Source organism: Juglans regia, chromosome 7 (assembly GCF_001411555.2).
Source record: "Juglans regia cultivar Chandler chromosome 7, Walnut 2.0, whole genome shotgun sequence".
In the NCBI taxonomy this organism is placed as follows: Eukaryota; Viridiplantae; Streptophyta; class Magnoliopsida; order Fagales; family Juglandaceae; genus Juglans; species Juglans regia.
The window spans coordinates 18,658,564-18,672,248 of record NC_049907.1 but is presented as its reverse complement, the minus strand read 5'-3'; the positions used below and the strand labels follow the sequence as shown (position 1 = coordinate 18,672,248).

The 13,685-nt window shown below is 39.2% G+C and overlaps 1 protein-coding gene across 1 annotated transcript; it reads right to left on the bottom strand.

Annotated features, from left to right (window-relative positions):
• Positions 1 to 289: 289 nt before the first annotated feature.
• Positions 290 to 1,201, bottom strand: LOC108986057 (ERBB-3 BINDING PROTEIN 1-like). Its single transcript, XM_018958572.1, has 2 exons — positions 995 to 1,201; positions 290 to 511 (listed from the first exon to the last, which is right to left on the bottom strand). Exons 1-2 carry the CDS (start codon positions 1,199 to 1,201, stop codon positions 290 to 292), a joined length of 429 nt encoding a protein of 142 aa, XP_018814117.1.
• Between the last annotated feature and the right edge of the window lie 12,484 nt (positions 1,202 to 13,685).

Here is a 13,685-nt window from a genome sequence, read left to right as displayed (position 1 = left end):
GTGAGTTCATCATAGCTCAGAACTGCTAACAAAAGATACAAATGACTGGGAGCACAGATAGAAGATTGATGAAGTGGGAAAAGTCATCTGAATTGACAGTAAAAGCCAACTGGGATGCTGCAATGGATGTCCAACTCAAAAAGGTGGGCATTGGGGTAGTCATTAGAGATTCTGAAGGTGAGATGTTGGCATTTTTTAGCTCCAGTGTGGATCATATAAAGAAACCAATATTATTAGTAGTAGCAATTACAAAAATGGCCCTCCCAGTAACTGGACCTTTCTGAAGAACCTAAGTATGTGCCACCACAACAATAAAACCATCTCTATGGCAATCGATATCAATCTTTAACATATCACCCTCTTCCAACATAGTCTCGTCGCTAGCAAGCGGAGAAAAATGACCAGCAGTGAAGTTTACAGAAATGCAAATTGGAAAAGCAACTTCCCTCTCGATCTTCTTCTCAACCTTCTTGTACATGTTGCCAGCTTTTTCTCTGATGTTCGAATCAGCCTTCTCGCAAATGTCTATAATCTTGACCTTAGGTTTGCATTCAGATTACAATCTTGGCGGCTCTCTTGTATTTCATGACGACTTCAGGAGGTATGAAAGACGGAAAGGAAGGAAGAAGGGAATCATTTCGGTGAGGAATTGAAGGAAACGAGAGTCGGAGGGGGTCATCTAAGAATATAGCAATTAATATCTGATTTGGATTTCTAAGAAAAAGGGAAATAGGGGGTTCTTTAGGGATTTCTTTGGGAATGACCATCAATTATTCCTCATTAGGTGGCGGAGGCTCAGGATGAATACTGATGGCTAGGGCTTTCCCTTTCATAGCCAGTGCCGCGATTTTGCTAGAAACATCCTAGGCACGAGAAGGGAAGAGGTAATGATTTCTGAGATGAAATGAAAGAAACAAAATTCAGAGAGGAAAATCTGGGGTTTAGAAATGAATGTCAGATTTGGGTTTCTAAGGACAAATGAGTAAGAAGTTACTTTGGGAGTAAGCTTTGCGGCCACCGCTACATTTCCCTCCCTCGCTGGTGCCTTTTCTACGCCTTCTTCCACAAATTCATCTTCATCTTTTGGTCCATTTTCTTCCTGCACTATCAATTTTTGTGAATCTTTCATAGCTTTTTTTTCTACTCCCTCCCCCGCAGCTTGGTCTTCCCAGACCAAGAAGGATTCTATGGGCATCACCATTGTCTCTTCCACCTCTACTGCACTTTCTTCTTCTTCTAGCACAATTTGATCTTCAACAACTACTGGCTTTTATCTCGTCACCTTTAATCTCACTAATTTCTCCATAATATCATATCGATTCGAAATATTTTTCTGCTTTACAACCCAATGAAGCAGCATATCTGTCAACTCGTTCAAGTAGTTCTTAAGCTCCTGAAGACTTTTTGCGTTAGAGTCTATCCCCCGTTGTAGGGCTTCTTCTTGCTGCTCGAGAAATTTTTTTTCCTCCATGGATTGTCGGCTCTGGATACCACTGTTATGAACTCGATTGTAATGGGTGATGTTGATGTATCTTTTGTGTGAAATGCTTGTAAAGGGAAATGCAGTGAGTGTAAAGGCTACTGGGTGAATGAGTGAATAAGAATGCATATAGGATGTTTGATAAAAAGCTCAATAGAGCCCTTGGTATATTCCTACGGGTTCTTTGAGGGACCCAACCACCATTACAAAAAATTACTTAAGCTACAAAATATTCCAGATCCTTTTACTCAGTCCCTCTTTTCTTTATATCCTCACAGGGATAACAAACTAGACAAATAACTAAATAACACGTGTAAAGTAAAATAACAGACTATGAAAATATACTACACAAATGACAAGTCAATAAACCAACACACTGCATTGCAAGCCAAGGCTTTCCAGCAAATGACGCCGCATTACTACAAGGTCATAACAAAGTAGCGAAGAAGTGTCGGTGAAAACGCTTTTATTATAGTGAGTACATGAGAATGGCTCAAATCTTCAAAACCCTTGGGTTATGGTGTGTGTTTCCTCTGTTACGTTTCTATATATGTCTCGCCTTGATTGATTCTGTTTAAGTTTTGTAATGTTTGAAAATCGAGATTTGAATGAATAGTTAGGATTTATGTATTTGTTAATATACAAGACAATCTCGGCCTTTGTTCATCTCAATGGGGGAATGATGTGGCATTGTTGACTCAGGCGGGTGGCGGTACTGACGATGAGGCGACTTCTTTGAGGCCGTGGAAGGATCGGGTGATTTAGGTTGACAAAGACATAAATCCTAACCATGGGTGAGATTCATGTGATCAGAGCAAATAATCTATAGCCATTAGTGAGGATCCCTCGAGTACTGTTAGTTAGCCATCCGATTTGAAGTAGTTTGTGGTAGATATATTATTTAACTATAATTTAAGCCCTCTTCTAACAACAACACTGGTAGGTTTTTGACAATTTAATTTAACTTTTTAGTATTAAATTTTGGGGTTTTATTTAGATAGATATTATTTGGTGGAATGGAATAGAGGAGATTGTGGTTGTGATTTTTGTTGTTAAGTAATGCCCCATTGTTGTGGGTTGTAATTTTAGACCTATGCTTATATTTGGTTTTGTTGGAATTTTAATTTTTGACATATTCTCATATTTTTTATTTTTTGGTTTGTAATATTTGTTTTAACGGATTAAAATAGGTTGTTTCGTGTCGTGTCGACCCATTTCTAAAAGATTATTAACGAGTCAAAACAAATTGAAACGGGTCATGTCATATCGATCCATTTCTAATTAATTATTAACGTGTCAAAACAGGTTGTGTTATGTCAAGTGACTTGTTAATATGGCACGAACTGAGATCCTCATAAGCCAGCTAATGGTTCTTGTTGAGATTAAAACCTACTATCTTTGGCTGGTGCTATTCCACTTCAGATATCAGTGGCAATCTTCTCAGAGCAGCGCGATCCCATAAACGTCAGTGGAAAATTCCTCACACGTCTGTCACTTGGCAGAACGTACCCTTCTTCTTTGTAGGACTGTTGACTTGAGGTACTAGGAGCCTCACTACTCATTGTCTCAATACAAGTCCCACTTTATTTAAAGCTTTGTACAAACATTATGTTTCCTTTTATGCCTTACTTCCTTCATACCTCTACAATTTTCTCCTAGATTCAAAACTTCATGCTCGTACAATCATCCTGCTTGTTGGTGTACAAACTCAATCAATTGGCTTAGCCGCTCTTATAGCTTCCAAGGCCTAATTTTACATCTTGCACCAATAAAGGCAAAAACTTCAACTTCTTTTTTCAGCATTTAATGAAAATTATTGTGCGCTCAACAAATTGAAAGAATATCAAACAAATATTCCAGCACATGTTCCCCCATATGTACTCCATTACAACTGCACTATTAGCTATAAAACAATAACACTACAAAGAAGAATTGAAAAAAAGGTAGTATATCATTTCATATTTACATATCCTTATATATCCATCTTTGAAATGTAACGGCTAAATAAATACAAGATTCCAATATCAAGACAATAAATGAAAATTGCACAATCTTCTCCCTTAAATCTTCACTATGTCACAATTCGTAAATCCTATGATTACATAAGTGTCAGCTGGGTCTTGAGTGGCAGATTTCTTCTTCTTCTTTCAAGCGTAATTGTAGCATAGTGGTTAATGTCCCCCCTCAAGTGCGTGGGGAGTTGACGAACCATCAGCTTGTTTCTTCATATTAGAAAACGAGCTGTGGTTAAGCCTTTGGTAAACACATCAACAATTTGATCCCCAGAGGGTATGTATGGTAAGGAGATATCTTTGTTGAGGACCTTCTCATGAATGAAATGGTAGTCTACCTCTATATGCTTAGTTCTAGCATGGAGAATTGGATTGGATGCTAGAGCTAGTGCACTTACATTGCCACACCAAACTGTAGGAATTGTATGAAGAGGCGTATTCTCCACCCCCATCTGTTTGTAAGGCTCTAATTTTCTATAATAGGAGATTTTCCACTAAACACTTGAATTTGACAAAACTGATAAAGACATCAGATTTTTGTTGAATGGGAAACAACCATGTGAACCGAGAGTAGTCATCTACAAAGATGACATAAAACTTGCAGCCACTATGTGATGGAATGGGAGATATCCAAACATCATAATGTATTAAATCAAGTGGTCCAGAGCTTTGTTAAGTAGAATTATGAAATGATAACTGTTTGTGCTTTGAAAGTTGACAAGAAGAACAAAATGAGATTTTATTATTGGAGTCTGTGACTGGAAGATTGAAACATTTCAATACTTTTTGAGTTACAGAAAGATGAGGATGACCTAATCTAAGGTGCCAAACTAAAGTATAGGTATTGATGCCAAGTAGAGTAGTGATTTGGCTTGTCTTATTTTTTGGATATTCTTCCCAGGTGGATCGAATAGAGTCCATTCTCACTCCTTCCTTGCAGTAGGATCTTCCCTGTTGCAATGTCCTTAACAAAAGAATGATCAAATGTGAGCAAAAAATAGCAAGAATTATCTATGCAAAACTGTTGTAAGGAAAGTAGATTTGCATATGCTTTTGGACAATGTAGTATGTGTTGTAAGTTAAAGGATGCACCATTGGCTTGAAGAGTAGTAGAACTAGTTTGTGCAATGTTGAGATTAGAAACATTGCCAACAGCTATAGAATCATTGCCTTGGAAAGGATGCTATAAGGTCAGATTTTCAAGTGAAGTACTGATATGCTGGTTTGCTCCACTATCTGCAAACCAAGAATTAGTTTCTTCAAACTGAGCATTTGTTTGGGCAACCATGGTAGCTAGCTGGTGAGGAGTGTCTTCCTTCAAAAGAGTAATCAGTTCTGTGAAAACAATCAAGAGCTTGATTATTAGTTTTGCCACAGATCAGACAAGGGGTACGATTATTGTGTTGATATATGTAGTCAGATTTGGCTATAGAAGCTTGACTGTGAATGTTGTGAGAAAGCTGCTGGGTTGACTACTTTTGAGGGAAAGATTTTGAACTGGTATGCTGTCTAAATTTGCGAGGATTGAAGTTCTTGTAGCCTTTGTTGCTAAAGAGGGAAAATGTACCACTTTCAAGTGGTATACTTTTTTGTTGAGACTCAAGCAAAATCTCATGGTTAAGATGAGGATGACCTAATGTAAGGTGCCAAACAAAAGTAGAGGTCTTGATGCCAAGTAGAGCAGTGATTTGGCTTGTCTTTTTTTTTTTGTAGATTCTTCCCAGGTGGGTCAGATGGAGTTCATTCTCACTCCTTCCTTATAGTAGGATCTTCCCTGTTGCAATGTCCTTAACAAAAGAATGATCAGATGTGAGCAAAAAAGAGCAAGAGAATTATCTGTGCAAAACTGTTGTATGAAAAGTAGATTTGTAGATGCTTTTGGACAATGTAGTGTGTGTTGTAACTTAAAGGATGAACCACTGGATTGAAGAGTAGCAGAACCAATATGTGCAATGTTGAGATTAGAACCATTGCCCATAGTTATCGAGTCATTGCCTTGGAAAGGATGCTGTAAGGTCAGATTTTCAAGCGAAGTAGTGATATGCTAGTTTGCTACACTATCTGCAAACCAAGAATCAATTTCTTCAAACTGAGCATATGTTTGGGCAACCATGACAGCTAGCTGGTGAGGAGGGTGTCTTCCTTGAAAAGAGTAATCAATTATGTGAAAATAGTCAAGAGCTTGATGGTTAGTTTTGCCTTAGACCTGACAATGGGTACGATTATTGTTTTGAAATATGGAGATTGATTTGACGCTAGAGTTTTGGCTATGAGTGTTGTGAGAAAGCTTGTGGGTTGATTGCTTTGAAGGTAAAGATTTTGAACTAGTATTTTGTCTAAATTTGCGAGGATTGAAGTTCTTGTTGCCTTTGTTGCTAAAGAGAGAAAATGTACCAGTTTCGAGTGGTATAAAAAACTTTGAGATTCAAGCAGAATTTTATGGTTAAGTAATTTAGCTTGAAAGTTATCAAAAGTCATTGGATTGGTACGAGTGGTAAAAGAAAAAAAAAGTAACAAAAGGGGTGTATGATGGATGTAGACCACTAATAAAGAAGGAAATCAAATCTTCATCATCCACAAATTTGCCAACAACTGCAAGCTAATCTGCCCAAGATTTGGCTAATTGAAGACATTGCGTGCAGGACTTAGAATCCTATTTGAGTGTCTAAAGTTGTCTCTTTAGATGAGTAACTTGAGATCTAGAGTGAGAGGCAAACTGAGAGGCAGAGGCCAAGGAAAGCCACACTTGGCATGAGGTGTTGAGTCCAAACACAGTGGAAAGAGCCCTCTCAATTAGAGTTGCATTAATCCAACTCAGAAGCTATTGATCCTTCTTATTCCAGAGAACACAGGCTAGATTCAAAATGGGTGTAGACCCATCTTGGGTGGAAGAAATTTTGTAGGACATGGCTCTGATCCATCTATGATTCCTAGAAGATCATGGGTTCTTAACACTGGTAGGAATTGTGAAACCCATAATAGGTAGTTGTTGTTGTCCAGTTTAATGGAAATGAGTTGAGTGAGATTAGGAATGAGAAAGAAACCAACAAAGGATGTATCTTACATGATCGATAGTAGTGTTAGCCTTGTGGCTCTGGATACCATGTAAAACAATAACAATATAGAGAAGAACTGGAAGAAAGGCTGAAGTTAATTTCATATTTGCATATCCTTATATATACATCTTTGTAATGTAACGGCTAAATAAATACAAGATTCTAATATCAAGACAATAAATGAAAATTGCAAAATCTTCTCCCTTAAATCTTGACTCAGTCATAATTAGTACATCCGGTTATTACAACAGTGCCGACTTGGTCTTGAGTGGCAGATTTCTTCCCCTTGTCTAGTGTAATTATTGCAACATAGTGGTTAACATCAGCAACATTCATGACCACCCCACCCCACCCTCACTAATTTATCAGACAATCAAACCGCAACACAAGACTTATTTCCATAATCAAACTTGAAAGATCAAATGTGAAAGACTTATTTCCCTTAAATCTTAACACTAGATCGAAGCGTAGAAAATGCAATAACCAGAGGACCCAATCATGCAGTATCATAAATTAAGCAATGACAAAAGAAACATTCGCCAAGAAGGTACTAAGAAAAAAACAAAAAACAAAAATGAAGAAGGAAAAGAGGGTAAACATCTTGTGTTGGTACTATAAATAAAACGTACCCAGGTGGATAAAACTAGACTACTCGTTAAAGAAAAAGAACAGTGTTGGTGTGAGCTATAAATTAGAATCAATCTGTGAAGTATTTTAGGATAGAACTTGTAACGACCCGACTCTATATTTTTTTAGGGATAAAATTTGAATAATTTTATTAAGGCTCTATTATTATTATTATTATTATTATTATTATTATTATTATTATTATTATTACTATTATTATTTCTGTCCAACCCTTGAATCCTCTTCATAATACAACTCCTCTTGCCGGATTTTTTTCTCTTCTTTGAATTTCAAACGCGAAATCTAATCCACTCACATGCACATGCACGTCTCTTTTTTTTCTAGGGTTTTCTTCTAGGTTCTGAAACATATATTCATACGCATGGCAAGCCGCAAGTTCTCCACCGTAAATCCTCCTCTCACGCATCAAACGTACGCATGCACGGCTCCTTTCTTTTCCTCCGCTTGCATGACACTGTATTTACTTATACACTCACGCACACAAAGCACTTGCCACAAACCTCCTCCCCCCAAACCGCAGCACACGTCCGAGAAGACAAGCTCCACCATCTCCCTCAAGCTCGTCCAGCAGACCACCTCTCCCTCCACCGTAAATCCCACTGCCGTGTTGGTTCACTTTTCCTCCACACACACAACCACTGCACGCCGCCGGGAAACCGCAGCACCACCTTGCCGAAGCCAAGCAAACCACGTCGCAGCTCCTCCCTCTGGCCACCTCGTTGCCCAGATAGCCGAACCACCGCACGGCCCGCCCTCGAAAAAAGCCATAAACCCGCTGCCATCCTCCCCTGTTTTAGGCCCTCGAAACAGAGCACCCCCACTCAAACCAAGAACCACGTTTTGCCACTTTTGGGCCGCGACGCCACCATTGGTAGCAGCAGACGACGCCGGAGATCTATCCTCCACTGCCCTGTGACGCCACAACAAACCGCCACCCTTGTTCTGTAAGTTCAAGCCGTGTTCTCCCTCTCTTTCATCCCGTAAACTCTCCCTCTCTCATAACTCTCTCTCACTCTTAGTTGCTTAGCCACCACTCGTCGGAGTTGACGCCGTGCCCAGCCACCAGAACCACCGTCGTGACTGCCTTCTTCCTCTCTCGGTGAGCATCACACCCCTCAACCCGAATGCATGCATCCCTTTCACACGTAAACCAAACCGGATCATGCAACCCGTAAATCTTTCTTTTTCTTTAGGTTAGTTATATTACAAAAATGCCCCTCTATTTTATTTTCCCAAAATGCCCATGTATAGTATGTTATTTTCCAAAAATATCCTTGCTTATTTAAGACTAACGGGTAAGGCTATTTTAGTGTCGGGAAGTGTTTAGGTTTAGAAAATATAGACTATTTTAGTAGTTAGGTTTTTAATTAGAATCACTTGTTTAATTAGAAATTTATGTAAATTACGCGTTTATTTTTATAGGCGACCGATTTCGTGCCGAAAATAGTGGTTTAGCGTTGCAAGGTAAGTAGCATGATCATATCCTTACGCTTATGTACAGTGAGCTGTTTGTCTTTTTATAAAAGATATTATGCATGTATGCCCTTTATTGGAAATCCCTTTTTATGTATCCAAAACATGATAAAATTATGAAAAAGTCATGATTTTATGTGAAAGATTATTCATGAAATTATTTATGAAATGCATGATTTTATGTGAAGATTATTCATGAAATTATTTATGAAATGCATGATTTTATGTGAAAGATTATTCATGAAATTATTTATGAAATGCATGATTTTATGTGAAGATTATTCATAAAATTATTTATAAAATGCATGATTTTATGTGAAAGATTATTCATAAAATTATTTAAGAAATGCATGATTTTATGAGAGATTTATTTCGTAAAATATTTATGAAAAATCATGATTTTATGCGATGAAACATGTATCACGACATTTATGAAAGAATGCGATTTCGTTTGAAATCTATGATACGATATGACAAGTATGTATGTGATTTCTTTTGAAATCTATGAAATGACAAGTATGCAAGTATGATTTGATAAAATATGTAACGGCCTATGTTATGATATGAAAACGGTACCGATGTTATGGGCATATTGCATTGCCAGGTCGTGCATGCTGGTAGTGCACCCAGTATTGTCTTCCTTATGTATGGATTCCACAACCCGCGGCCACGGGCGGAATCGGAATCTTTTTAGATTCGCTAACCCTAACTCACGGGGGTCAACAGTGGGTAACGGCCTATGATAAGTGAAAGATAAGTTAATGTTCATACTCATGTTATTTATGCATGTATTTTTGAATACGCACGCTTTCCAAGACACATTATGTTTATTATGTTTACTGTATGATGTGTTGCTTATTGAGTATTCGACTCATTTTAGTTTGTTTTCATGTTTTTAAACCCCCCCAGGTGATGACATTTATGAAGATGAGACTGCAGGACAGGACTTGACTCCGGGAGGCAAGGCTGAGGCCTAGACAGATTTTGCTATGATTATTTCTATGGTTTAAATAAATTATTTTGACAAGCACATAAGACTTCTGTATTTTTTAATAAATGCTTCCGCAGACTTTATTTTAAATTTTCAGTATTTATTGAAGTTTGTTATTTTATGGAATTCTTTCGTATCTGGCGCGTTGTTAAAAAGGAAAAGCTTTTTATATTTAAGTTTAGTAGTAGCACACTGGCTCCTCGAAAATTCTAAAATGTCTTTTCGGGAACGGGGTGTTACAGAACTAAAATAGAATTCTTTCCTTTCTAAGCTACCTGAAACTGAAGCCATAAAATCTGGGTAGTGATAATAGTTTGTATTGCATATATAGTTTGTATACGATAGAGAAGTACTATACAGAAAAAAAATACAAGAATTCTTTTTGACATGGTATCAGTCGCAGGTTCGATCCTGAGGCTTGTGCCCCTCGTAAACCCACCCACCCACTGCTCTCTTCTTTACTTCCAGCCATAATGTCAGAATCTTACTCTGACTAGCAGTCTGGTTCCGACCAAACGAACACCCTATTCACTGAATTTATTACCAAAATGACCGAAGCACTAACCAAAGTGCAAAACCCTACCCTTACAGCTGAACCTTCCGCTGCTCCTATCGGCATCAAGTTGGATGGCATCAGCTATGCACTCTAGTCCCAAGTCGTTGAGATGTACATCTCCGGTAAGGATAAATTGGGATATATCAATGGCGATATTCCCCCACCTCTCCAAACTGATATGTCCTTTCGAAAGTGGCACACCGACAATGCCATTGTCAAAGGCTGGCTTATCAATTATATGGATTCTTCCTTGATTGGAAATTTTATTCGGTTTCCCACTGCCAAACTGGTTTGGGATTCCATTGCAACTAGCTAATTTGATGGCAGCGACACATCCCAGGTTTATGGTCTCCGACGTCGTGTAGCACAACTAAAGCAATTAGGAGGACCTCTTGTAAAATATTACAATGATCTCCAAGGGCTGTGGCGCGAGATAGATTTTTGGCATCCAAACCCCATGGAATGTGCTGTGGACATACACCACTATAATAACCTTATTCAGGAAGACCGCGTGTACATGTTCCTAGATGGGCTTGATAATCGTCTAGATAATATTCGAGGAGATGTGCTTCAAATGAGACCATTCCCTACACTTGAACAAGCCTATGCGCATGTTCGTCGAGAAGCCCTTTGCCAAGCTGTGATGGTGACTGGAAACACAACCCATTCATGGTGCAGTTTTAGCTGCTAAGGGTCTGAAGTTGAACTCTCCCGCTCTACAAGGTGGTGGGTTGTGCAGTAACCATACTCGATCTCGCCAACCATCCGAGGGGGCAAAGTGCACTCACTGTGGAAATGCCAAACATACACGTGAAAACTGCTTCAAGCTAAACGGATACTCTGACTGGTGGGAGGAGTTTCAGGAAAAAAAAAAAAAGGCATGCAGATGTGGATTTCGACACCTTGAAAGGCAAGGCGGCTATGGTGACTTCCAAACCACATCTCTCTCTTGCCTTACCGAGTCCAACACCTCAGATTTTTAGGCTAACGCTGACCCAGGTAATCTCGGTCATGCACTCTATATCTCTTCTCGCAGCATAGACAACAAGTCATGGCTTCTTGACTCCGGCGCCACTAATCACATGACCTTCACGCCTCAAGATTTTTCCTCTACATCTCCACCTAGACGTACTAGCATTTCAAATGCCAATGGGATGGTGTCCCCTGTTATGGGAGCAAGCACTGTGACATTATCTCCATCACTGCAACTCTCTCATACCCTACTTGTTCCCTCTCTATCGCATAAATTGCTCTTTGTTAGTCAAGTTACTACTGAGTTGAATTGTGTTGTCTTAATGTATCCGAACTTTTGTTTTCTCCAGGATATTCTCACCAAGGAGATCATTGGACGTGGTACTAAGAGGGGGGGACTTTACTACATGGACGATTTCAGTATGGGTCAGGCGCATCATGTACATCTATCTGGTGGTATTCAAGAACGACAAATTTGGCTTTGGCATCGTCGATTGGGGCATCCCTTATTCAGCTATATGAAACATTTATTTCCTACATTATGTTCTAAATTACCAAATGTTGACTTCAAATGTGAGACATGTATTTTGGCCAAAAGCCATCGTGCTACTTACTCAGTGAGTTCAAATAAAAGTGACATTCCTTTTTCCTTGATCCATTCGGATGTTTGGGGCCCATCTCCTGTGGCTACCTTGTCTGGAATTCGTTGGTTTGTCCTCTTTATGGATGATTGCACTCGCATGACATGGCTTTATTTACTAAAACATAAAGCTAAAGTTTTTAGAGCATTCCAGTCTTTTACCATGATGGTCCAGACACAATATTCTGCCAAAATTAAAGTGTTGCAATCCGATAATGGTGGTGAATACGTTAATCATCGTTTTCGGGAATATTTTCACTTGCATGGAATTCTTCATGAAACCTTGTGTCCCCAAACACCCCAACAAAACGGGGTTGCTGAAAGGAAAAACAGACACGTTCTTGAGACTGCTCGTGCCTTATTATTAGGTGCTCATGTACCTAATTCTCATTTGATAGATGTTGTAGCCACTGCAGTCCATCTTCTCAACCGTATGCCTTCTAAAGTATTGAAGTTCCAGACTCCACTTTAGACTCTTTCCACCTATACCTCCTTACCTTCTGTTTTGAAGCTTCCTCCTCGCGTGTTTGGTTGTGTGGAATACATTCACCTCCACAAAAACCAGCGGACCAAGTTCAACCCGTGTGCTCTTAAGTGTGTTTTTTTGGGTTATGGACTTCACCAAAAGGGCTATCACTATGACCCTAACACCAAACGGACCCATGTTACTATGGACGTTACCTTTGTGGAGTCAAACATGATTTATTCACCCAATTCTATGCTTCAGGGGGAGACACGAAATGAAGCAAACAATTGGTTGATATTGGAGTGGCCAAATTCCATTGAAGTTAATTCCAATGATGTTAATGAGGAAATGGCTTATGAGGAAGACACGACACACACAGGAGCGGACAATGGACCCGAGATAGAAACAGAGACGTCCTCCCCCTTTACACGTACATGTCCCATCTCCTGAGAAAACTCCTGAGGTAAACACTTCTTCTCCTCTAAATACAAATGACAACAATGTTCCTGCTGGTTATATCTTACCTTTCAGGCATAACCATGGCAAGCTACCAAACAGATATTCTCCCGATATTGAAGCACGGAGCTCAAAGTATCCAATTGCCAATTTTGTGTCCACAAAGCATCTATCCAAACCACTCAAGAAGTTTGTGCATGAAATCTCTATTGAAAAAATTCCTAGGGATGTTCAGGAAGCTCTAACTGATCCGCAATGGACTAAAGCAATAGAAGAAGAAATGAAGGCTTTATTGAAGAACAACACGTGGAGTCTGGTTCCACTGACTAGAGGAAAAATAACCGTGGGTTGCAAATGGGTGTTCTCTATCAAGCACAAAACAGATGGATCCATTGAATGGTATAAAGCGAGATTGGTGGCAAAGGGATACACACATACATATGGTGTAGATTATGGGGAGACATAATACCGTTAGAGTTATGTTGTCACTTGCTGCCAACCTAGACTGGCCCCTACATCAGTTTGACCTAAAGAATGCATTCCTCCACGGTGATCTTGAAGAGGAGGTCTACATGGACATCCCACCAGGCTACACAGCCTCCACAGATGTAGTTTGTAAGTTGCAACGTGCACTATATGGCTTGAAACAATCTCCTAGAGCTTGGTTTGGGAGATTCAACTTGGCAATGAAAAATTATGGTTTTCAACAAAGAAACTCAGATCACACCCTATTTCTAAAGCACCAGAAAGGCAAAGTAACGGCTCTAATTGTTTACGTTGATGATATGATAATCATAGGAAATGACACAGAGGAGATAACTCTACTTCAAAAACAGCTTGCAACTAAATTTGAAATGAAGAACTTGGGGGGACTAAAATACTTTCTGGGAATAGAAGTGGCAAGATCGAAATAATGCATTTTTCTCTCTCAATGG